The sequence below is a fragment of the Panthera onca genome, chromosome D1 (assembly GCF_046562875.1).
Source record: "Panthera onca isolate mPanOnc1 chromosome D1, mPanOnc1 haplotype 2, whole genome shotgun sequence".
NCBI lineage: Eukaryota > Metazoa > Chordata > Mammalia > Carnivora > Felidae > Panthera > Panthera onca.
The window spans coordinates 89,530,013-89,554,693 of record NC_138348.1 but is presented as its reverse complement, the minus strand read 5'-3'; the positions used below and the strand labels follow the sequence as shown (position 1 = coordinate 89,554,693).

At 46.5% G+C, this 24,681-nt stretch overlaps 1 protein-coding gene across 1 annotated transcript; it reads right to left on the bottom strand.

Moving 5' to 3' along the window:
- Positions 1-1,434: 1,434 nt before the first annotated feature.
- KCNJ1 (potassium inwardly rectifying channel subfamily J member 1) lies at positions 1,435-3,028 on the bottom strand. Its single transcript, XM_078433940.2, has one exon. The coding sequence runs from the start codon at positions 2,824-2,826 to the stop codon at positions 1,708-1,710; it is 1,119 nt and encodes a 372-aa protein (XP_078290066.1). The 5' UTR covers positions 2,827-3,028; the 3' UTR covers positions 1,435-1,707.
- Positions 3,029-24,681: the final 21,653 nt, after the last annotated feature.

The following is a 24,681-nucleotide window of genomic DNA, read 5'->3' as shown; positions in this document are numbered from 1 at the left end:
CCTCCAGGCACAGAGTAATCTCCCGTGTAGGCTAGTTGTTCCGGTGTTACGGCCACTGACAAAGTGCACAACTCTTAGCCTATCAGACTTCTTACTGCTCTTGGTCAGAGGGACCAAAGTGTGTGTGTGAATCTGATCAAACTCATCCCTGGGCCCGGAAAACAGAACCATCCTTGGTGAAAACTGCCACAGCTGCCGCTTCATGTGCCAAGACACATTGGAGTGATTCGATGGAGCCGCACAGGAAGAGGCACGTCTGTAGCCAAGGTCACTTCCCCCCGGAGGTGAGCTGGCGTCGAGACAACATATGGTCCTGTTTGCCATCTTCCCCCACCCCTCCCACATCTCCCAGGAGAAAGTCCACCCTCAGCAAGAGGGCTGTCACCTGTTGGTCTGTTACAGTTCATGCACCGTAACTGACACTTTTGGAAAGCACGCGCACAGTTTCAGAGATTTAATAGATCAATCAACACACTGGGAACGTTTTGATTCCTAAGCAGCTTTAAGTACCATTCCTTCCAGAATATATTCACAATAATGCAGGAGGAGCCCTGAAAGAGACATTCACAGTAAAATCTTTCTCTACAGATCCGTCTTTATGTTCAGTTGGTCCCTTTGAGGAAGGGAGACCTCGTGTTTTCCTCACTGTGGGGTCACAGCCCATCCCACCCGTCTCCTTTAGAAACAGCATTTCAGTACAAACTCGAGGCAGAAGAACACAAGATACTTTTTTCTTTTTCTCAGAAGCATTGGCGGTACTGTCCCTTCTACCCTGACGCTGCTCCTTCAAACTCTTCACTGCCTTCTTGGAAGATCAGGAAATACTCTTTTACCCCAATTCATAGTCCCTTACCCCACCTAACACAAACTGGAAGAAATAACATCACCGTTTTCAAATCAAGCATTCTTCCTTGCAGGAAGGTGTTCATTGAGATTCTAGAGTGGTGATTTAGCCTCTGTCTAAACGTACCACATGAGATCGTTTGGGCCCAAACCGAACTTGGGCTGCAGTGTCTGGCGGGGCCAGAAAGTAGATGGAGCTCAGCGCTCCTCCCCACGTTGGATACATAGAGATGGAGAGTCCGTGGACTCAGCCTCCCCTTGATCTTCAGTAAACACAGCATGACCCAGACTAGGACCAAAGCTCCAACAACCAGGGCTGGAGAAGCTCAGAGCCTCAGTTGTTCTTTGAATATCAGTCTTTTCTTGCCATCTTCGATTAGTTCATTCTCTCCATCCTCAGGAGACTGTTTTTTTTTTTTTTTCTTTCTTTGACAAAAGCCAATGTTAAAGGTGGCTTATTTTTTATCAGTAGAATCTAAATAAGAATTCTGATCCTATCTAAAGCTCATAACTTCTTCAAAGAGAATTTTAAGATCTTTTTTGTCCTGTCCATGAAACTGTCGATGATTTTGTCCGTTTCTATCAACATTGCATGATTTCAAATAATCATATTCAAGATTCCAAGTGAATTCCTATGGCTTCCATATTGCAGTTTTCTAGAAATATATTGCATGTTCTAATGCAGGTGCCTTGTAGAGCTATGTGTCTTGCAAGATCATGGCTATGGAGTTCAGGGGCATGGTGCTGGTAGACGTTGAAGGCTCTTGTCTTAATTTCATACCCTCAAATTTTTGATCACTTCGTCATACTTCTAGTCACCGGGTATCTTCAAGACTTTCCATTACTCCTGTTGAAAAGCCACTGTCACATTTTGGTGTCATCTGTTTCATTAACTTCTGATAAGACGAAGTTGGGATTGTCATAGCCTCTCTTCATCCTGGCTCTAGTATCTTTCTCATTATAAAGGCACATGGCACAGTGAGGGGTCTCCACTTCCACTGTCTTGCTAAAGTTATGGAAATCCACTCGGTATTTCCCTTCTTTTGTCTTGGATACTATGGGAGCAAAGCGGTAGCCCCAGAGCACCTCTTCTGGGACGTAGGATGTCCGGACTTGGCAGGTAGCACTAGTTGATTCCACTGTGCCATCTAAAAACACCACTAATTCAAAGTCTTGCTGGGGAAGGGTTTCTGCTGCCATGTGGAAGAAGGGGCTGTTTGGATCAATGACATGGTAAATTGTCAGTGGGGAGATGAAGAATAAATTTTCGTTCCCTGCGTCAACTACAAAATTGATGTTGATCTGGTCCAGAATAATGGTCTCTCCTTCAGGAGTGACGGTGGTCTTCAGAAGCTTTCCATATATGTGACTCCCAATAAGGAGGCTCTTCCTAAGATTAGCCACTCGGATTAGGAGGCAGAGCTTCCCACCCCGCTTACTGATCACCGCATTCTTGCTGAATGTAATGGTCTTGGCACGTTTTTTGGGTCTGGAGATCTTGGCTAAAATGGCACCACACATGAAAGAATTGATGATGACTCCAAGTATAGACTGGAAGATAAGGAGAAAAATGGCAGTGCCACATTGTTCTGTCACACACCTGAATCCATATCCAATGGTCACTTGTGTTTCCAGAGAAAACAGAAAAGCTGAGGTCAAGCCATTAATGTTCTCCACACAGGGGGTGTGGTTGACAGAAGGATGGAACTCAGGGAGATCTTTGTGAATGTAGGCTACCGCATACCACAGAAGACCAAAGAGGAACCAACTCCCCAAGAAGGCTGTAATGAAGATGGTCATTTTGTATCTCCATTTGAGGTCAAGCACAGTCGTCCAGATGTCCACAAAGAATATGAACCTCGACTGTGCCTCAACGTTGCCAAACTCGATGTTGCACCTTCCATCTTTGGAGACCAGCCTCGCTCTTTGTCGAGAATGCCCAAAGAAGTGAGTGACGAACCATTTCCGAAGATGTTTGAACATTCTTTCTGTCAGCACTCTGATCTGAAACACATCAAAAACAAAACAAAACAAAGCAAAACAAAATTATGTTTATAGCAGCAGTGGACTAGGTGACTCACATAAAGAGCTAACTATATATGAAAGACCATTCAAAAGGATCTCAATTACTGATCAAGTTAGGAAAACTAACAGTTTATTCTGGATACCACAACACTATTTTCGGTAAAAACTTTCCACTAGGACACCATAGTGCTTAAATATGAAGAAGAAAAATAATTACACAGAGATAGAAGTGGAAGGAACTTAAAAGGGCATGTATTCAAATGTTTCCTGCCCTTAGTCAGTGGCACACAAACTGAAAAATGTTTGTGATAACCAATTATGTCCTGTACTATGATTTATTTGATATCATTCTTTAAATCAACACTCTTTCTCCTTTAATAAACTTAGCCTTATGCTAAGCAAAAATATCTGTGAAAGCAGGCGCTGGAAGCACTATTTACATTTTTGGTAATATACGATAACAAATAACTATAAAAAAGGCTCACCAATATACTACCTAAAGCATCTTATATACTGTTATTATTACTCACTATCAAAAGAAATCCTGACCCAATTAAATTTTCTCATTTGTCCAATGAAGGAACTGAGATCCAAAAAATTTTAAGGACCTATCCAAAGCCTTGTACTAACCGGTGGCAGAGTGACAACTGAAAACATAAAACGTAAGGTTCCCTGCTTCCAGCCCAGAGGAGATTCTACCAGGCTGCATCTCAGTTATTACCTTTTATATTCTAAAGCCAGATACGCCTCAAACATTTTAAGACAAATATTGGTCAACTTCCTTTTTTTCCCCCCCTTTAATGCTTGAGACTATTTAGAACAGGGCTCCTCAATATGGTTTGGTCAAGTCCTATCATATGATCTCAGAAGTTTTCTCAATAGAGCTATAAACCTGTTTCCTGTCTCTCTCCACGGTATGCCAAGATTCCTAAAAGGAATAGTATGACGGTCACCTCAATATCTCATACTTCCTTCCCTGCTCCTAAGCTGAAGGGAGCTCTGATTTCAATAATACTCCATAAAGCTAGAATCATGCTTTATTCACTCCTCTCTTCCAGCTGCCAGCACAGTCTATGGGCACTTACTAGTTATTCAATAAACATAAATGGAATAATTCAGTGAATGGGTTAAGCTCTTCAAAATACTATCTGATCAATGGTTTCTTGTTGATGACATTATTGTGACTTTCAGTTTACAGCAAAAAAAGTGAAGGGATTTTCCCCTAAACAGCCTACAGTGATGAAACCCATGGTCATCAACACTAGACTCCCTGTCCCCTAGGTGTGCCCTCCCCCATCCCAAGGTGTGCCCACCATGGTTAGCAATGTCTTCGTGGTATTTTTAATTAAATGCAAATATGTTTCTAAAATAGATTTCAAAACCCCCTTCAAAAATGTGTTTATTCATACAAACTGGGAAGCGAAACCAACTTAGTGATAAATTTTAAACAAAAGTCCTATCCCACAGTGTTTTGCTCACAGCCTTAAAGCAGGTGAAAACACAAGAAGCCAACACCAGGTAGAAGTAGTGAAGAGAAAACCACAGCTGTGGTGATTTGAAATTTTGAGGACAAGTTCTAAAGGTATAAAAAAAGAAAATGCTACCAGGAGAGCAAACAGCAGTGCACACACTCAGAGGGCCCTGCCGACATCCCACCCAACCCTCATTGACCTCAAGTCCCCAGAGACTCTTAGGGTTGGTCCCAGGTGAGGCACACTGAAGAAGAAGAGTCTACCCCTTCCCCAGTCTCTCTCCTTTCTCTGCACACACATAGTTTAACCTGGCTTACATTCACTGGGGACTTCTCCCTTTCCTGGGTTCATGGAAGCTCGCGCTGTTTTAAAAGCTCTTCATAGAGTGGATGGCACCTAAAATGCTAAATTCCCAAGCCAACATTTATCAAGTGAATCCACATTCTCTCCATCACGCATTGCATTTCCAGAGATGGCTCCAAAAACGTAACTTCTGAGTTTTTCTTCCTCACGACTGTTCTGTTCCAGTCTCAAGTTCGTTTCATTTTGATAAAGAACATTTCCGTAAAGGGAGCAAGTGCCCTCTGATTTATCTCTTGGATCCGTTTGGATTTCCATGCCTGCATGGCTAATAAAATATCTTCCTGGCTTTTTAAAGAGCTCAAACAAAAATGTCAGCTTATAAAGCTTTCCCCCAGACCATCTGCACTTACCAGCATCCTAAGCATATTCCAAACCGGAGCTTCCATGCCTGGGGAAAGCAAGGAAGTGGCCTTGAGAGTTGCCCTCTGTATGCAGGCTGATTTCTTTTAGACTCAGCCTAATTTATTTCAGGCATTGGTCAGTGGACTGATGCTAATTTGTATTAGCTTGAAAACGCTTAATTTGATAGTGGGGTTGTGTGGTTTAAACCAAGGCAATTGGTTGTTCTCAGACTAAGCCCCAAGCTGGGTATGTATTTTTTTTTTCAGACCTCACATGGCTTGAATACCGTCATGCTAAGACATGACAAACCCCCAGCTAAGGTCTCTGGGCAGCAGGCATGGATTGAGTTCCAGCATTTTCCTCCTCTCCTTTGCCACGCTCCATATAGCTCTCTTACTGTTTCTCATAGGTCATGCCTATTAGCTTTCCACCAGAAAGAATTAGTTATCGTCAATCTCTCAGCCTATTCTCTGAAACACACTGAGATACTGAGATTTCCAAGTGTTTGCAAAGATACACGTGAATATGTAGACTTAGATCAGTACATATTTGTAAGATGAAAGTAGGAGACACCAGGAAGAAACAAGACACCATGATAATCTCTCTATACAATAGGCCCTGTCAGGTAAGAAACAGATTTAAAAGCGGCCTTTATTGTTGGACTTATTTCATAAAATCTGGCATTTACTGAACGTACTTTTTACATGTACTAAGTGAGCCAATGCTTTTGGTTTATTTATTCAAAGAGTGAGAAGAATTATACCCGGAGAATGTAAGAATACGGGACAAATCCACCCCTTGACCAAACCCATCATTCACATGGCAGACCCATTATACTCAGCACATAGCCTACTTTGCTTAGACAACGGCATTTAACCTAACCACAGACAGAGCCGATATGTATTTGTCATACTATTGGGTGGTTAGAGACCGGCCCTGGTGTCTGGGTTGTATAACATGTACAGTTTTTAAGTTACTTTCTGTCGAAATCAGTAAATCTTAACAGCAAGCAAAGGGCTGTGCATTGGCTAATATTTACCAAGGTACTCTTAGTGGCCTGGTAGGGCAGGTGAATTATATTATTGCCATTTTTTTTCCCTTCAGGGCTCCAGTATGCTTGTTCTGTAAAGAGTCCATTCTCAGAAAATAGACTTTTTGTACACTTTCCAAACGTTGGGGCTATGTTTACTGTGTAGGGTTTCAAAAACAAATAGGACTCTGTTCCCATTCTCGAGGTGCTCACAGGCAAATGGGGAAGTGAGCTCAGTAAGTCAGCAATTACGATGTGGGGTGGGGTGGTGCGTATGTGCCCAAGAGGAACATCTTTTCTAAAAGATCTCTATTGGATGGGTAGTCAGCCTCTGCAAAATCCTTCAACTGACAGAAGACTCGTTGCCTTTTTGCATACATTAATGTATTTATCTATCATCATTCAACAATGTTGTGTTGCTATGCCAGGCTCTGTGCTGGACATTAGAGACGCACACAATCGTTTACCAAACGGGCAGTCTTTGTCACTGTGAAGAAGCTTCCAGTCAAGCGGGGGGGTGGGAGACGCCACGATGAGAAACCGTGGGAATGCTCTGGGCAGCTTTTTATCTGAGAGGCAGAGACGTGCTCTCCTGGGCAAGGCCTGAGCATGGTGTTAGACTTGCATGTGGTAGGAACTGTAAGTATTTGTTGAGCGGTGATAAAGAAATTCATCAACCCACGCATAAAACCAGTGGGTTGGCTATATGGGTCCCCCTCTGGGATGTTTTAGAGGAGATGTACCTGTGGGCGTAGTACTAACCAACTGCACTGTAATTGTGTGTGACCCTGGAAGAAGCAACAGAAGAAAGAGAGAGTGGAGGGATGGAAAGAGGTGCCGGGAAAGGCAAGCAAGGGTCCACACACTCACTGGCGGAGGGCCACAAGAGATATTTTCATTGTAACCCGGGATGGCTAACCGTTACGAAGACCACTGGTCTAGTTCCGCTTCAGTGACAACTCACCATAACACCAAATAAGTGTGAAGTCTCTTCTGTTTAAGAGCCCTTCAAATTCCTGGAAATAAACATCTTTTCCTCCCGGATCTCTTTTTTGTCCATAAAAGTGCCCAATCCATTTGCATGCGGTACCCACACCAACCAAAACTCCTGTCACCTTAAGCAAGGTACCCACGGTGTGCGCTCCTTAGTGACGTTCCAAGAACGGATACAGAAGCCGTTCTTTTGGAGAGATCCACCTGAGAACAAGCCAGTAAGGACCTGGAGCTTCCTAGGGGACTTTTCACACCACCTCCTTGTCTCCCCTCACCCCCGCCCCCGCCCCCATGCGTTTTGGCAGCCACAATATCAGAGGGGGGAGAGCAAAACTTTGCTTTCACTGCCTCCTACTTGAATCACAAAGGTCATCATTCCTAAAGAGAAATGATAAAACATTTACTCTAGTCTGCCTTTTCATCAAACCTCTCACTGCCTTAATCCCACCGAGGAACGTTTCTGAGAAGCGAGGTTTTATGTTAGAGGTAGAACTTATGAGTTATGGGTCCTGAGAGCGGAAGTCAAATGATTTTCTGTAGTTCCTTTGCAACGGCAGTGGAGGAGAAATTCAAGTGTCCATGAGAATTTACTGCTTTGTTTAAGCCAAGAGTCAACTGAATCAACAAACATTGCTGAGGACCTATGAGAGCAAGGTGCGGAGTGGGATTATGGGACAAAGTCGCAGCCTCCTTCGTTAACATAATCAAGCAAACGCTCCATTTATTGAACGTGTGCTATGTATCAGGTGCTCTGCTAGGAAACAGAAGAGTTAATGACAACAGTCCCTGCCCTCAAGTTGCTCACAGATTGATTGAATAATCGCAGTGTGGCATGTTTGCTGCTCTGAAAGGGCTGAGGACAGGGGTTTAAAGCAGCCACCAAAGAGGAGACCCAACAGGTTGGACATCAAACCTAAACACTCTTCCACACACCTTTGCTAAGGTATGTTGCACTTAACCGCTACTACAGAGAACTTCCTGTTTTCTATGAAAGTGATCTCAAGCTGTTGTAGGATAGCCACCCAGCTGGGTCTGCAAACACTCAGGGCCCTGACTGAATCATCTGGCTCCCGGACTACCCCTTTCCTATGCAGAACCTATTGGAGACAGAGGGTGGTTTCCCTTTCGTTCCATAATTCCAGGAAGAGTTACTGCTGATGTCTGTCTTTAGCACCATCAGGCAGCTCACTTGGGGTCAACGTGGGCTCTTCTCAAATAGACCTTGGCACGCCGGTACAAACCAATCCTCCTGGCCTCATGGCATGTAGAAGGATACCTGAACCTCAACATTCCAGGCTGGACTCAGGAATGCACTTCAGCGGGCGCCTGGGTAGCTCTGTCGATTAAGCGTCCCACTTTTGATTTCAGTTCAGGTCATGATCTCATGGTTCCTGAGATTCAGCCTCCCGTCGAGCTCTGTGCTGAGAGCGTGGAGCCTGCTTGGGATTCTCTGTCTCTCTCTCTCTTTCTCTCTCCCTCTCTCTCTCTGCCCCTCCCCTGCTTGTGATCTCTCTGTCTCTCTGTCTCTGTCTCTATCAAAATAAATCAATAATTTTTTTTTTTTTAAGGAGTGCTCTTCAGGAACACCTCACCTTTCCTTTGGGGTAAAGGTCCTCCCAGACCCTGCCCACCGTGAAGCCGTAAGTCTGCTTGTGTCCAGGGTGAGAATGCAGCACAGGCCTTCCTGGGTGCCTGGCTCCTTCCAACGAAAAGATTGTGGGAACAAGAGCCAGGGGACCACAAGATCTGAGGGTATCGGTGATCTCATAAAGGACACCGTGTTCTGTAGACATTTCTGGAGCCAGCTGGTCCAGTAGCATTATCTGAATAACTGCAGAGGTGTGCCAGGCATGGGGACCAAGAAAGGATGGGAGAACCTGGTCCAGGATGTTGCCGGCACAGGTGATAACCAAAGGCAGCGTGGCAGGTGGAAGGAACTCCAGCTTGGGTACACACAGACATGGACTGAATCCCAGCTCTGCCACTTAATGACCAGGTGACCTGAGAAAGCCACTTAGTCTTTCTGAGCCTCAGTTTCCTCACTTCTGAAATGGCTGCTAAAATATACTTTCAAAGGTTGCAGTGCGTTTTAAATGTCATCCATACATAGAGTTCCAAAGTTTCCAGAATGCAGCGGTTAGGCAATAAATAGTAAGAACTGTTACTATTAGTCTACAAATGTAAATGTGTGTAACAGTTTAACGAGGTGTCACTGACCCAGGCCACGCGAAGTCTACACTGTGTGGAGTTAAAATGGGCTATATTAGAGACAGCAGTCAGGGGAAGGCAAAGGCTTCCAGGAAAGAGACAAAGGTTCGGCCAATGCATCAATGCCTATGAACTGTACTGGCTCCAGAGCCCATCTTCCCACGTGGAACCGAAAACCTGGGAATAGTGAACATGCTTTTATAAAGGATTTGTCTGAGGTGCCTAGGTGGCTCATTTGGTTGAGCGTCTGACTCTTGATTTGGGCTCAGGTCATGATTGCAGGGTCATGATGTGGGCTCGAGCCCCACATCAAGCTCTGCGCTGAGTGTGCAGCCAGCTTGGGATTCTCTCTCTCTCTCTCTCTCTCTCTCTCCCTCTCTGCCCCTCTTCCTTGTTTGCACTCTCTCTTTCTCTCTCTAAAATTAAATGAATGAATGAATGAATAAAGGATTTGTCTATAACCAGGGCAGAAGCCTTACCTTGCAGAGGTGGAAAGAGAATAGAAGGAATGATAATTATTCTTAACAAGCCTACCCAGATACCCCCAAGAGTGGTAGCGGGGGTGGCGCTGTCCTTCTCCCACCACAGACCTTGACTAGGACTTGATCGTACTACTGAATACGTGCACATATGCCCACTGCAAAGGAGAAGAGCAGCCCTGGCTTCTGGGAGCTGGGTCCTGGCTTTCCCAGTGAGGGCTCTGTGTTTGGGTGAACGCAAACAGTTTCTCAAAACATCAGCATCACACAGGGCGACTCCGTAATCATGTCTGAACATTGTCCAAACCACAAAAATGACCCCAATCCCCCTAGTCCTGGCTAATAAAGGTGATCACTGCTTCTTCACCAATAACAACTTGGGCTGCACACCCGTCTTCCCCCCCACCCCCCGCTTCTAGATGATAAGATTTACTGACATATTCAACCATAACATTACTCTGAGTTCCTGGCATCTAACCCAGAGCAAAGTGTTACTTCTTTAAATCTTCCCCAAATTGCTTAAACTAGCCTATATCTTATTTAAGTATTTTCTTCTTCTTCTTTTTTTAATTTTTTAATGTTTATTTTTGAGAGAGAGAGAGAGAGAGCATGTGCGAGGTGGGGGAGGGCAGAGAGAGAAGGGGACAGAGGGTCCAAAGCAGGCTCTGCACTGAGAGCAGTGAGCTCGACGTGGGGCCTGAACTCACAAACTGTGAGATCATGACCTGAGCCGAAGTCAGACGCTTAATCGACTGAGCCATGCAGGTGCCCCTTATTTAAGTATTTTCTAGCACTCCACGAGGCTTCCCACAATTCATGGTCTGTGTTGTCACTAGTTGCAAAAAACCAGCTTGTTCAACTACAGGGATGTTCCTGGCACTCTTCGGCTGGAAGGCACTGACACCACCAAAGGACAGAAAAGCGCACAGAAGAAAAGGTATAGCTAAGAAGTCATAGGCCATTTTACAAGCCATATGGTCACTTTACACATTTGTTTGCTTTTGTATCCGGATGTGCAGAATCAAGGAAATAACCAAATTGAAATACCCAAAGTCACTAAAAGGAGTTAAAATTTTCAGGTGCAGCTTTTAAATTCTATCTAGCTATCGTATTCACCCCGACAATTGGTCGTCCTAAGATCCTTACACTCTCACGGCAAAAACTTGTATTTTTTCATGGCATCTGGATTGGGTCCTAGCAGCAAGTGTCAAGAGGTGTGATGTTCCCACTAATCCAGTCAGCCCGGGAGCTAGTGAAGCTGGACGCAAGCAAGACATCTGCGGGTCTTACCAGTCTCTGGTGACGGCGTGCATTTGCCTTGGAGTCAGAAACCTATGCTTTGGAAGCTAGACACTTATTCTGTGTGTACTTTCAATACTGCTTCCTTGTTGTTCTTTGTCATTGCAACTTCAGGTATTTAGCAAATGTCAGCATGTCTCAGCTCTGCAGAGAAGGACCAAAAGGAGGCACTTCATCTCTGGCTGGCTCACAGTTTTGAAGAGAGAGCAACGCACCCCTGGGGGCTGCGAGGAGTGGCGACAGCAGAGTGAGAAAGCACTAGAAGATAAGAGAAACTCACAGCCACACAGGTGGATCTACTTGGTTTCTGTGCCAGAGGTTTTTCTAAGAATTCTTCTCTTCTAAACTTCATAGATTTCAGCTCTTTACCAAGAAGGCATCGGGTATGAGGGGACTGAGCCACAGCTAACAGAGGAAGTCAAGGTGAAAACGAAGCTGCACAGCTCAAACTGAATGAAGAGAAAGACTAGGGCTGAGAAAAGTCTCCCGAGAGGGAGTGGGAAATGGCTATTAAGACATCATGGAGGGCTTTAGGATCCTGTTGACCGCCTCTCCTGCATTCTGTGTGAACAGCGCCCTCTAGAGCATGATGCAGATGGTGCCCGGTTGGAGCCGTGAAACTGTGGGGCCCAGAAAGCCTACCATGTCGGCGCCGGCAGAAGAGTGAAATCTTTTACGTACATGTCACTATTTGATTCTCATCATAACCCTACGAGATGGGGAACTGAGGTTCAGAGAAGTTAAGCAAGCTTCCTCAAAGTCACAAAGCAAAAAGCCCAAAGAGCAAAGATTAGAAGAACGTAGCTCTGCCTGATTGAGAAGCCCTTGCTTTTAAGCCCAGTGGCATACTCAAAATAGTTACTGAACAAGGCAGAGGGAAGGCACGCATTTATTCGGCACCTACTTACTTTGCACCAGGCATGGTGATTTTCCACATGTTTCCTTGCCTAATGCAGAAAGCACATAGAAGGTAAGAACCAGCAAGAGACAAAACCTTTTTGGAAGACACAAAACCTGAAGGTTTGGGTTGGCGGACTGGGGACAGGTTTCCAGGGACAAGAAAGAGCATGGGCCAAAGCACCAGAAAAGTTGAGGGAGGCAGAGTATGTGTGACGCCATGGGGGCCCCCATGGAGAGGGTCCAGGCTCAACTGGACTGGATCTGATAGTGCATGTTGGGGGAGAAGGCCACGCACCCCAATGTCACCAGAAGGACCTCATAACGCCAGAAGGAGTTCAGAAAGGTCATGATGCCAAAGTGATTAGGACACAACCGTGGAAGCTGCTGAAGATGTGTTGTCGAGCATCGTGCTTTCTTTGGAAGCTTCTAGAGATTGTCCTAATCTCTAGATTGTCCTAGCTTGAGCTAATTGTAGGTGGTGGCCTGAAGTTATGGCAATGCCATCTTCCGCCTGGAGATATTTCTGGATCTCCACAGGGTGCGGCCATTTCATCTTCCATGGTCAGAGGTTCGTTGGGAGTGATGGCTAGTGAGGGAGGCTAGGGAGCTTCCTCCCCACTGGAAGAGGAGAATCTGCCAGTGATCGTGAGTGGAACCTTGGGTCCTCACTGCTCGAGCAGGAGGGCCAGGCACCCTGGCCTCGGAGTCGGTCAGTTCAACGACACTCACTGAGTGCCATGGGCACGCCTAGGCAACAGCTGGGGATACAGACACAGAAGGAGACATTGGGCAGCCGGCTCTGCCTCACACCAACTACAGAAATGGGGGCAAGTCACTTCACCTTTCCGATCTGGCCTCATGTGCTGTTTCCCCTGCTGGGAGCACCTGGCTCTCTGCTCTCCCTCCTCCAAACCCCAGACTGACTACCTGGTTTCAGAAAGAAACATAAATGTCCGTCTCTCAAAGAGGGAAGAGTCCCTGGCCAAGCCCCTCCCCATTTAAATCAGGTTCCCTCCCCCTTGCGATAGTCGATTGCACTCTTGACTTTTGGGGGTAGTATTTACAGTCATTTTAACCTACGTGTTTACTTTTATGCTGCTTTGGAGGCAGTGACCCCCTCCATCTCCTCTCCTGCTATATCCCCAGTGCCTCCTGGCTCAGTGCCAGCCTACAGTAGATGCTCAGTAAGTATTTGCCAAGGAGATAAATCAATACAGTGAGGTGTGAATGGCTCAAAGTGCTTACTTTCCAGAAGGGGATGTGGGGAGGGGAATAGAGCCTAACGCCGCTCTCTAATGGCAGGACTCTGTCTCCACAGCACCAGGACAGGGCAGATGATCCGGCCTTGTGGCCTCACACTCCTCATAACCAAACCCTTATCTGGTTTCTTCTAGCCTGGGTGGTTCGCTGGCTTGTTCACAGAGAAGTCCATGCCACCTGCCTCTGTGTGAAGAGGTGCAAGGAGATGATTTTCAAAGCTTCCCGTATAACTGAAACCTGCCATGGCCAACAGAGCTGGCCCGGGTTTGGGTGTGGAATATGCTGACCTGCCTCTATCGGGACACACGCTGGATTGGGGTGGAATCACAGTAGGGAAGACACCTAGTGAAACACAGCAAATATGGTTATCGTCTGGAGAGAGAGGACAGATCCCTAGAGACTCCTGGGTCCGTCTCTCCCAGGAACAGATGGGACTTCGCCACAAAGGAATGGGCAGATGAATCGGTTCTAAGACCCCTCCTGTGCACGCAGGCCGGACCTCTTGAGTGCTGCTACATTACCTGTTGAATCCAGTTTCTAGTGAACCTGTGACAGAAAACTGAATTCACACAACAATCCAAAGACCTTTCTAGTCTCATGGCCTTTTTAGCCTCATTACGATTCAAAAGAACTCCATGACAGGGCAAATGTCTCTGTCCATGTCTTGACAGGTAATCTTATCCTGGAACCAATTCTATGGTGTTCTCGGAAGATGGTATGAGAACAGAAATCGCTTATAAACAGTAAGTCGTATCACATATGCATTAGGATATTAGATATTTAAAGGAAACCTTCACGGAATAATTTATAAAGTGAAGAATGATTTTGGCAAATAAAATAATCACCCTCTCACATGTTTATCTTGTAAAGGGATGTGTTGGGAGGAGTTTGTTTTTCTGCAAACTAGACACATCCAGAATGAAATAATTCTTAAATTTCATCTTTTCATCCCACACTGTTATTAGTGTGGGAATTCTCTCATTAATCTGACCCTTTTAGTTCCCTGCGGTTTAATTACATCAACTGTCTTTCCAGCCCAGAAACGAATAAATTCCGTGTGGTCTGTAGGCTCTGAACATACTTTCCTGAGCATCTGCAGCAAGAAAGTGCACTTCATTTTTAAGAAAACCTATAGAATTCCAAATGGCAATTTAAAATTAGGGGACTAATTCAACTAATACCTGAGTAATGGCACTTGGGAACTAGAATTCATGACTCTGTCCCCAAGGTAAGGGGTATCATGTTGGTATAACCCAGCTCTGATAGACATGCAAAAGACAAGAGACAAAACACCATGTTCTTGGGGGCGCCTGAGTGATTCAGTCCATTAAGTGTCCGACTTCGGCTTAGGTAACAATCTTGCAGTTTGTGAGTTCAAACCCTGCATCGGGTTCTGTGCTGACAGCTCGAAGCCTGGAGCTTGCTTCGGATCCTGTCTCCCCCTCTCTCTCTGCTGTTCCCCTGCTCGTGCTCTGTCTCTCTCTCTCAAAAATAAACAAACATTGAAAAAAAAAAAACTTAAAAAAAAAAAGAATACCAGGTTCTTGAGTTTGGAGGGAACTTTGGATGCCTTCTGGTCTCACATTCTAGCTTATGTTTGTTTCCCTATCAGAGCTGCATCAAGTGACTCCCAGGAAGGATTTAAGAAGTCAGTATGTGGGGTTTGGATCTGGTGTCGGTCACTTACTAGCTCGAACCCTGGGTACTGCCTAGCCTCTCGGTGTGTCGATTTCCTCATCAAAGAAATGGGGCCATTCGTATCAATCTTGCAAATGGCTGGAAAGGGCTTGGACGACACTGGGCTATGGAAAGGGATCAAGCTGTTCACACCCGCAGTGCTAGCATCTCAACACTAATTTCCTTTCAAGTTACAGCCGGCAGATTGACAGACCCAGTCGCGTCATTATCTGCAATGCCTTTAATGCTGGGCTTCTCTACACCAGGATCCAGGCTACAAGAACATCATGCGTCCTAGAAAGGTGATGAGAAGGGCAAGCCTCTAGGATAAACCACAGAGCAGGGGATTAGCTGGAGAGCCAGTGTTCCTGTTGATTCTACTGCTGTGCCCCAGGGAGCCTCTGAGGGTCAATGATTACCAGCTTTGGCTTGGGTTCCAACTAGCCATCGGAGCTACATTAATGGGGCGGCACGTCACCCACACTCCCAGGTCCAAGTACTTTCTGGGAAAGCCCTGGGGGCAGAGACAAGCAGAGCCAGCAGCCTCTGTGACCCTTTTGTTCCATGCCAAAGAGCCACCCCTGGGCCCATGCTGAGTTCCTCTCTTTGGGGCTCTTCCCGGGACTGGGCAGAGCTCACCTCAGGAACCTTCTCAAAATGGGCACTGCTGCACAGACGTCCCACCTGAGTCCTCACAAGCCTAACGCGCTACCCCAGCAGTTGTTTTGAGCCACTCTTGACTGCTCCTCTTGTCTGCCACTGAAACAAGGAGGCGATTGGGAAAGGGGGGACGTTTCCCAGACCTTAGAACCGTGCCAGGGCAGGGCAAGCGTGAGGCTCTCATCGAGACCCGCCTCCCAAAAGAAGGCCAGTGGAGCCCACAGCGGACCTGCTGACGCACTTTCTCTCATTCCTGCCATTTCTTTTTACTCAATGGTGTGTATAATGACCTGGAAAGGCAAGGTGGAGCCCCACCTTATTTCCTCTTACTTGTCCTCCTGTCATGATCAGACCAAATCGAAAGAAGCTTCTCTGTCTCCAAAGTTGTCGCTTCACCTCTGAGCTGCGGCTTTTCCTACTAAATCAGGAATATGATGCCCATTTGTTGTCATGGGGATTAAAGGGAAAATACACCGCATCCATGAAAACTTGCACACGAATGTTTATACCAGCGTTCGTCACAGTAGCCAGAAAGTGGAGACAACCCAGGTGTCACTCAACCGATGAATCAATAAGAGAAACAGGGCACAGCCATCCAATGAAATATTGTTCGGCCATAAAAAAGGAGGGAAGTACTAATGCATGCTACAACAAGGAAGAATCTTGAAAGCACTGTGCTTGTACAAATGTCTATAGTTGGCAAATCCGTGGAGAGAGAAAGTCGGATTGGGAGTTGCAGGGTAGCAGGTAGAGAGGAATGGCTGCCAACGGGTATGGACTTTCTGTGGGGATGACGATGTTCCAACATTGACTATGGACTTTCTTTCTGTGGGGATGACGATGCTCTAACATTGACGTGGTGAGAGTTGCACAGCTTGGTGAACATACTAAGCCAACCACCATGGCATACTTGAAGTGGGTGGATTGTATCCAGAAGCGCTACCCCAGGGCCTTTTCTGGGGCTTGGGCTGGAGGTGGCACCTCCCTCCTGCAGCAGGTCATCGCTGTGATTTTGGAGGCCCTACCATCAAAATGGTTTTCTTGGTCACAAGAGCCTGGAGGTACAGGGAGATTTTCCTGCTTCCCCTCGCTCCTAACATAGAATCTCTACTAGAATATGGAGAGATGTCTCTTCTCCCCTTATCTGGGGGAGAAATTTTTCTTCCCCACCCTGGCCAGGTGGTGATGGGTGGAGTGGTTGAGGCAGAGCGTGGGTGCCTCCGGCTCGCCCATCCTCACCTGGGCTTCCCAGGACTGAGAACCGCACACGGTATGACCCTGACCTGGCAGATCCGGGGTGAAGGGCCATCTCAGCTCTGCCCACTTGCTCCTCACGTATCCCAGGCCTGGAGTTCAGGCTAAATTCGTGTGATGGGGAGCCAGATCTATTGTTCCCCAAAGCAGGCAGGTCCATGGACTCCCAGGCTATCTGAAGGGATGCCCAGAGGTGGCCTTGACCTCACTCTGTGCTAACACCACCCGGCCTCATTGCAAACCCCCATGCTCACATGCTCCTCATCACTTGCTTGTCCTCTTGCCCCCCTCCCCTTTTTTTTGATTCCTGGAGCCAGCAACATTAATAACTCAAGTCTCATTTACAATGACCTCTCTGGAAACTCAGTACTACCTCACAGACAAGCCAGAATCCCATGCGACCATTTAAAGCCCCTCCTTGCCCCCAAGTCCCTCCATATCATTCCTTCCCCCTACTCCCCCACACACCAAAGAGAGAGAAGAAGGGGATATGGAGCATGACTGGCTCAGGGTCAGGGGGGCGGTGTTCTCGCTGCTTCTGTGGGTGACTGCTGAGGGCAGAGCCGTGTGGAGCCCGGACTCACAGCCTCTCAGGGGAATGACAAAAAACTACCCACTGTGTGTTCCCAGAGGTCGACCCCTTTCTCAAAGGCAGGGCTGGGTTTCCCTTGCACCCTTCTTGAACAAGCACCACTGTCAAGACCAAGAGAGGCGCCTGGGTTGGGTAAGTGTCTTTAGTGTCTGACTCTTGATTTTGGCTCAGGTCATGATCTCATGTGTGTTCGAGCCCTGCATCATGCCCCATGCTGACAGCATGGAGCCTGCTTGGGATTCTCTCTTTCCCAGTCTCTCTCTCTCTCTCTCTCTCTCTGCCCCTCCCTCCCCCTTTCTCTCTCTCAAAATAAATACATAAACTTAAAAAAAAAAAAGAGCAAGAAAGAATGTATCAGTCCACCCTGTTTCTATTTTCAGTTGCCTGCCTTAAAATAAAAAAAATCCTCACCTGGATTAATATAGACCATAATGAGCTGTTTGATGATACAATATCAGGACCAAAGCTGATCTTACCAAGTATCATAAATACATGAGGTTGGGGGTGGGGGACTGAAATATAGCCCCTGTCCTATTATGAGCACTGATTCCTGTGAAAAGCAACAAGGCCAGTCTACCTGGAGAGTTCGTGCAGGTGCCCCAGAGTCTCTCGCCTTGGAACCCGTGGTCCTGGGTCAGACCTGAATTCCAACTCCGTGGTTGACTGGTCCAAGACTGAGTGCCTGCCTGTGTTTTTATATGGCCGGTGTCCCCACGTAATTCATTAAACCTGGAAAACAAAAAAGAAAGAAAAGTCACTAAGAAGAGTTGAGGAACAGTAAAGATCTTAGAGTTCATCGTGAGTTGTTTATGTTTGCTTGTTTTCCTTCTCTCTCTGTGTCTTTTTCTCTTTTTGATGTGTCGGTCTTATGACTCTGCTGAATGGTATACCCTCCAGCCAAAGCCACTGTTTTCTGGTTCTTGTCCATCCATATGCCCACCAGACTCCCAATAGCTGTCCCCATTTTCAGTGATGGGTATTGCCACCATTATTTTCGTCCTTCCCCGACCCATGTCGCCAAGTCTCCCCTGTGCTGCGCCGGTCAAGATGGAGGAGACAAGAGGAAGACCACTAGGAATGACAAAGAGATTGACTCCAGGGCTTAGCACTGACCGCAATGATCGCTGCCGGGCACCCAGATGGTATGAGGTCAGAGCCGTGGGCAGCACTAAGACTGAGAACATCATCCCAAAAGTCCAGCGGGTGGGGTGGGCAAAGCAAAGATGGGGTCCAACAGGCATCCTGAAGGTTGTGAAGGGGCGGGCCGTAAGGGGGGTGTAGGCCTTGTCCTGGACTCCACTCCTTCCACTTGTCAGCAAGAATAAATTAATTTGCTTCTCAGAACCCAAGTGTTCACCATTAAAAAATGGAACTAGGAATACCAGTTTCCCAACGCTGAGGCAGGAATCAGTGTCAGGACACCCAGCAGAGGGTCCAGTACATTAAAAACTTCATAATGTTGGGTCCCTTTGCATGGAGGGCCGAGGACTCCTGGTGAAGAGGCAGCCAAAGGTTGAGTTGGCATTTGGGGGATAATTTTAATTCCCAGTCTGGATCTGAGCAGGCGGCTGGCTCCAGGACCAGCTCGGAAGTGTCTGTATGAACTGCACAGGAAATGCTGGGAAGGCCATGCAGTCTTGCCTGGGGGGAGATGCCAGGCCTCGGGTAACATTCTTCTGCCTCCCACGTCTCTGTCCCCACTGGCTCATCTAAAAGGGCCTCCCACCAGAACCTCTAGGAGGGGGTGACAGGGGCTCTGGGATGCTTTAAAGAGGACTGATACGGTGTATTTTTGCATACCTGAGACCCAGAAGGAGGAGACATTGTCTGTCTGGCTGGCTTCTAGGGGAAAATTAACAAAGGAGAGAAAAGGCTGAGGAACAGAAGAAAAAAAACTGGCCATAAATTGATGAAATTGGATTAGACCACGGAGATGTAATTGTGCCAAACCAATTGAATCCCATCTGAGGTTAGCATTACCAGATTTCCAGATACAGCAGCAGCTGCAGCATGGGCCTTGGTGATGCGCCTGGCACAATCCTTTCTCTAGAAGCTCTTAGCAGAGGTTCATTGCCCATGACCATTGGGCTGGGGGTGAAAAGTGCACCTTCCCCCAACCACGTACCAGGACATCATACCTGGGGACAGTCATCTTGGGTTGAGAATTCTCCAAAAACATTTTCCTAGCACCCTCCTCTTTTCCTTCTTAGCACCTAATACAACCTACGTTACATTTATTTTTCTTAATCGGGGACTTCCTCAGCTCTGTCAATGGTACAACCACCCACTACTTCAAGCAAAGCCTTGATTCAGTCTTGATCCTTTCCCTTTCTGTCATCCCTGCGCCAGCACGATTCATCAGCCAGCCTCGTCTGCTCTTTTGACAAACCATGTTCAGAACCTGTCTGTCTTCTTCATCCCAACCCTGTTGTCCAAACCACGTAAGTTCTTGAGGGGGCTATAGGATCTCTGTGCTATCTCTCCCTCTTCCCCATGATACATTCCCCACCATCAGAGTGAGGTGTTAATGGTGTAAATCAGATCAAATTACCACCCTGCTAAAGCCTCTCTCGCCTTCCTCTCGTCCTTATGACCTCAAGGCTCTATATGACCCAGACTCTGCCATTCTCCCCAGCACCCCTTCATATCACTGCCACCCCATTCCGCTTTCACTTCTTCCCATCTTGTCACTACAGATGGCATCTTGTTTGTTTCCCTCTTTCCTACATGTTTACCTCCTATCTCGCCTCTGCTAGAACATTCACTCCCAGAGAGCAGCCTGCCTCGTTCTCCTCTGAATCCCCAGCACCTAGATCCATAGTGGGAACACAAGGACCATTTCTTGAGGGGCACCTGGGTGGCTCAGTTGGTTAAGCATCTGACTTCAGCTCAGGTCATGATCTCACGGTTCGTGAGTTTGAGCCCTGCATCAGGCTGTGTACTGACAGCTCAGAGCCTGGAGCCTCCTTTAGATTCTGTGTCTCCCTCTCTCTCTGCCCCTCCCCTGCTCATGCTCTGTCTCCCTCTCTCTCTCAAAAATAAACAAATATTTTTTTTTAAATTTTTAAATAAATAATAAATTAAAAGAAATATTTCTTAAGTGAGTGAAAGCCTGTGTCTTCCCCTGGCTGAAAGAACAGTGTGAGGACTTGCTCTGATCTGTTCACCACTTAATATCCAAGGCACCCACTGGGCTGTGCATGTGAGAGAGAGAGGGAAAGAGAAGTTATTTTCCTCCAAGTTACAGCTGAACACATTTCTTATTTTCTCACCCAACTAATGACCAAATAAACATCCAGCGATGGCATGAAAATGACACGTGGTAAATTCATAAACGCCTACGCCGATAAGTAGCAGGGAGATCTCGAATGTTCACAAGCATTGCATGCATTTGTGGGCTTTTGTTCTCTCATCTTTTAAAGTTAAGCTTAGGTTTTCTACAATGTGTAGTGGCACATATATCTCATGTATTATGAACTCAATACTGTGCTTGGAATTGTGTATAAGAAATGCATGCGTTTTTGAGAACTCATTTATGGGATAAAAAAAACTGCCCGTTTTTAGCATCGATTTACTTGGTCTTGGGTTTGGAGGTTTTAAGAGTGAAAAAGCAGCTGAACCATGTGCAAAGGCTCAGAGAAGCTGAAGAAAATGTGGCTGAAATAGAAAGAGCCATCGGAGTGCAAGCCTGCAGTGACGCCCTGGGATGATGGCTCCCATTAGCAGGCAAGGGCAGCTGGAAGAAAGGACAGGGGGTACTCTACTGGCCAAGCAGAAGCACCCAGAGAAAAGCCCCTCTCCTTCAGGAATTGTGCAATCTAGGGCTGAGCCCTGAAAGGAAAGATATCCAGAATAGCATTAAATAAGTCAACTACACACCACCGTGTTTCACTATTAGAACGACCCGTTATCTCTCTGGCTACAGCTAGTGTTTGTGGAATGAATGAACTGATGAATGAAAGAGAATGGGAAGGGGCTGTATCTTTTCATGTTATTCAGAGATGAAAAGAGACAAGATGTATAAAAGTAACTGGCAATTAATTAATGTTCCTTGAAGTTTTCTTGCATCTAGTTTAGTCTTGAGGGTAGCTTTTCTTCTAACCCGTGGATCAACATAAACTAACATTTACAGACCTTACTAGGGGTGCCTGGGTGGCTAAGTCAGTTAAGCAACCGACTCCTGATTTCGGCTCAGGTCATGATCTCAGGGTTGTGAGATGGAGTCCTACGGTGCGCTCTACGCTGGGCGTAGAGCCTACTTGAGATTCTCTCTCTCTCTCTCTCTCTCTCTCTCTCTCCCCTTCTACAGCTTGTGCACTCTCTCTCTCATTCTCTCTCTATCTAAAAACAATAAATAAATAAATAAATAAATAAATAAATAAATAAACAAATTTTCGTTATGGCCTTACTACATTCCAGGCCCTCTCCATGCTCACACTTAATAGTTCCACCATCATTATTATTCCAAGTGTGTAGAGGGGAAAACCAAAGATCAGAGAAGCCGAGTTATTAATCCAAGTTCACAGAGCTAGAAAGTTAGAATTCAGCCTACTGTAGTTTCAGCTGGTATATATGTCCCTTGGGTTTAATTACCAGAAGCAGCTCATTAAAATGCATCCGTTCCAATGTGACTTTTCTGGCACAGACAGAAGGCTGGCGGTGTATTCTCTATAAGATCCTCATACCAGCTGGGAAGATAGCCTCTCCTATGTGGTTGGAGGCATGCTGCAGGGTTTGATTTTACTTTGCAGGATTGAGGTCAAAAGGTTGAAGTTACTGTAGGGGAAAGGGAACAACTTTTGCTGACTATCTACCATGTGCCAGAAACTGGTTTTGCAGAAATGCAAAATTTTATTTTATTTTATCCTCACCATGGCCCCGTGAGGTAGATATAATTATTCTGTTTTACAGGAGAGGAGCTGAGGCATAGGGAGGTTTCATAGGAGGCAGAGCTGAGATGAGAGCCCAAGTCTTCTAGATCCTTCTACCACAAGTCCCATAAGATTTGGCCCATTTAATGGATGAATTCCAATGTCCATGGTAAGGGAGGAAAGGCAGAAAGGCAGAGGGGAAAAGTCAGGCTCTCAATTGTTTCCCTTCTTTCTGTCCTTCTTGCTTGTTCTTCCTTTTCTTATTCTTCCTTGTTATCTCTCCATCAAAAAATATTTATTGAGAGTCTATCACTTACTAGGCTCTGTGCTAGGCACTTGGGATATAGTATGAAAAAGATCGAAATTCAGGGGGATGGAGAGAGCTGAACAGATAATAAAATAAAAAAGAAACCAAATAAACACAATAATATAGATCATCATGAGGGTTAAGTCACAGTACCTGCAGGTAACCTTGACAAGTATTGGTAATCGGGAGGGCATGGGCCACCAAAGATGGTGAGGGTAGCAACGCCAAGATGAGAGAGGGAAGGTACTCACTGGGGCCAAGGGTAAGCTCAGAGTCACCCTCCCTCACTCCCTGCAGCAGCACCTGCTGACTCCTTCCCAGGGCATTGCTCAGAGAGTTCTAGAATGTCAGGAGAGTTCTGAAAGGAGGTCTGCCTCCACCCTAGGATGGGCACAGATCAAGCTTCAGTTTTCCCATCTGTCAAATAATAGTAATAGTAATAGCTACCTCCAAGGGCATCATACAGATAAAATGATGTAGAGTTTGGGAAAATCCAGATGGGTGATACAAAAGTGAGTTGGAATTGTAGCAATAGGGAGTTCATTCGGTTAGACATAAGGAAGGACTTTTTGACTGAAAGGGTAATATGATGCTATAGCAGTTTTCCAATGAAGAATCTTACCTATGTTGACAATTTAAAATAGAAGCAATAACTATCTGCCTCAGATAAGTGCCTGACAATCCATAGGTGTAGTGGCATGGAATGAATAAGTGTGGAAATGAACGCATTTTAAAATATGGATGTGATTTGCAGGAAGAGAAGCACTGAAGAACTCAGGAAGTCTTTCTGCTATTACTATGTCAGGGATTCCAGAAGATTCTATTGGAAGAAAAGTGGCAGTATCATCAATTGGAATATTGAAAAGTAGCCCGCTGCCACTGCAGGGGTAGGTCCTTGTAGTTCACATCAGCTTGATCAAGGGGCCCGGAGACCCACAGCGTGGAGGTTCTCGCTGCAGGGCCAGGAGCTAGCATGATGCAAGGAGAGTGGAAAGAAGAAACCATTCTGGAGCTGCTCCAGAAAGTGAGAGGCTCTGAAACCCAGGTGTGATGCCAAGGGAGATCCGTGGAGACCATGTGACCCAGCTCTCCCCTGACCAACTCATGTGACCGGTCGCTCACAACCTGTGTCCCGGTGCAGTAATTTCCCTGAGACATGGGGACCACATCGCTGGCCTTGCCTAGAATACTTTGAAAAGCAAAACTGCACTGTGAACAATGGGATTACTTTTAGTGACTCCAGGGCAAGGAGAGTCATCAGCGCAGGGGTGAAGCCAGCCTCTTTCTGTTGGGTGTTGTACCTCCTCTCCATCCCCAGCCACGGACAGGGTCTAGAATGGCTCAGCATCTGGTCACTAATCAACAACTAGTGCTGTTTTTACTGTATCTGCATCTGGAAATTAGCCTTTGTGGTCTGGCTGTTAGAGTCCCCATGCCCCGCCTTGCCCACATGGCTAAGCAGGCAAAGACACATCCACTGCAGGCCAGCTTCTGCCAGACTTTGCTATAGTGAAGTGGCCAGCTGAGGGGACCGAAGAGGTCTGCTTCCTGCGGCAGCACTCGCCGGTAACTGAGGAGGGATGGAGGGGACTGGGTGGGGGCAGGGTGGTTAGAATGGTACCCCTAGAGGGGTTGGATCACTTAGAACAGAACAGCCAACATTCAGGAGTGAGGACACCAGAGCCTGGAGCAGCAGGGCCAAGAGTAGGCAGGGCACAGAGGAGGTGAAGAAAACCTTGATCTATTGGCTGCCCGGGGTTTATGGCACCTCTGGGGTATTTGGGACCTCAGGCAGGAAGGAAGCTACAAGGCCCATTTATCCTGGAGGCCCAGGCAGCCTGAAGAAAGCCTGAATGGGACAGGTAGCCAGAGGTGGCTGTCCCTGGGACACACCTAAACTGTGTGTCATTAGAAACACGTATCTGCTTCTCTAAGCCACTAGACAGAGCGGGGTCATTGAGGGTACACTTCTGTGGTACAAGGACATAAGACAAGAGTCAAGAGCTCATGTTCCACCCCTTTCTGGGACCTGGGGATGGAAAGAGACTTCCAAGAGCATATTGGTGAGGAGCCCCTGAACCACTTCCCAAACAGACATATGGATTC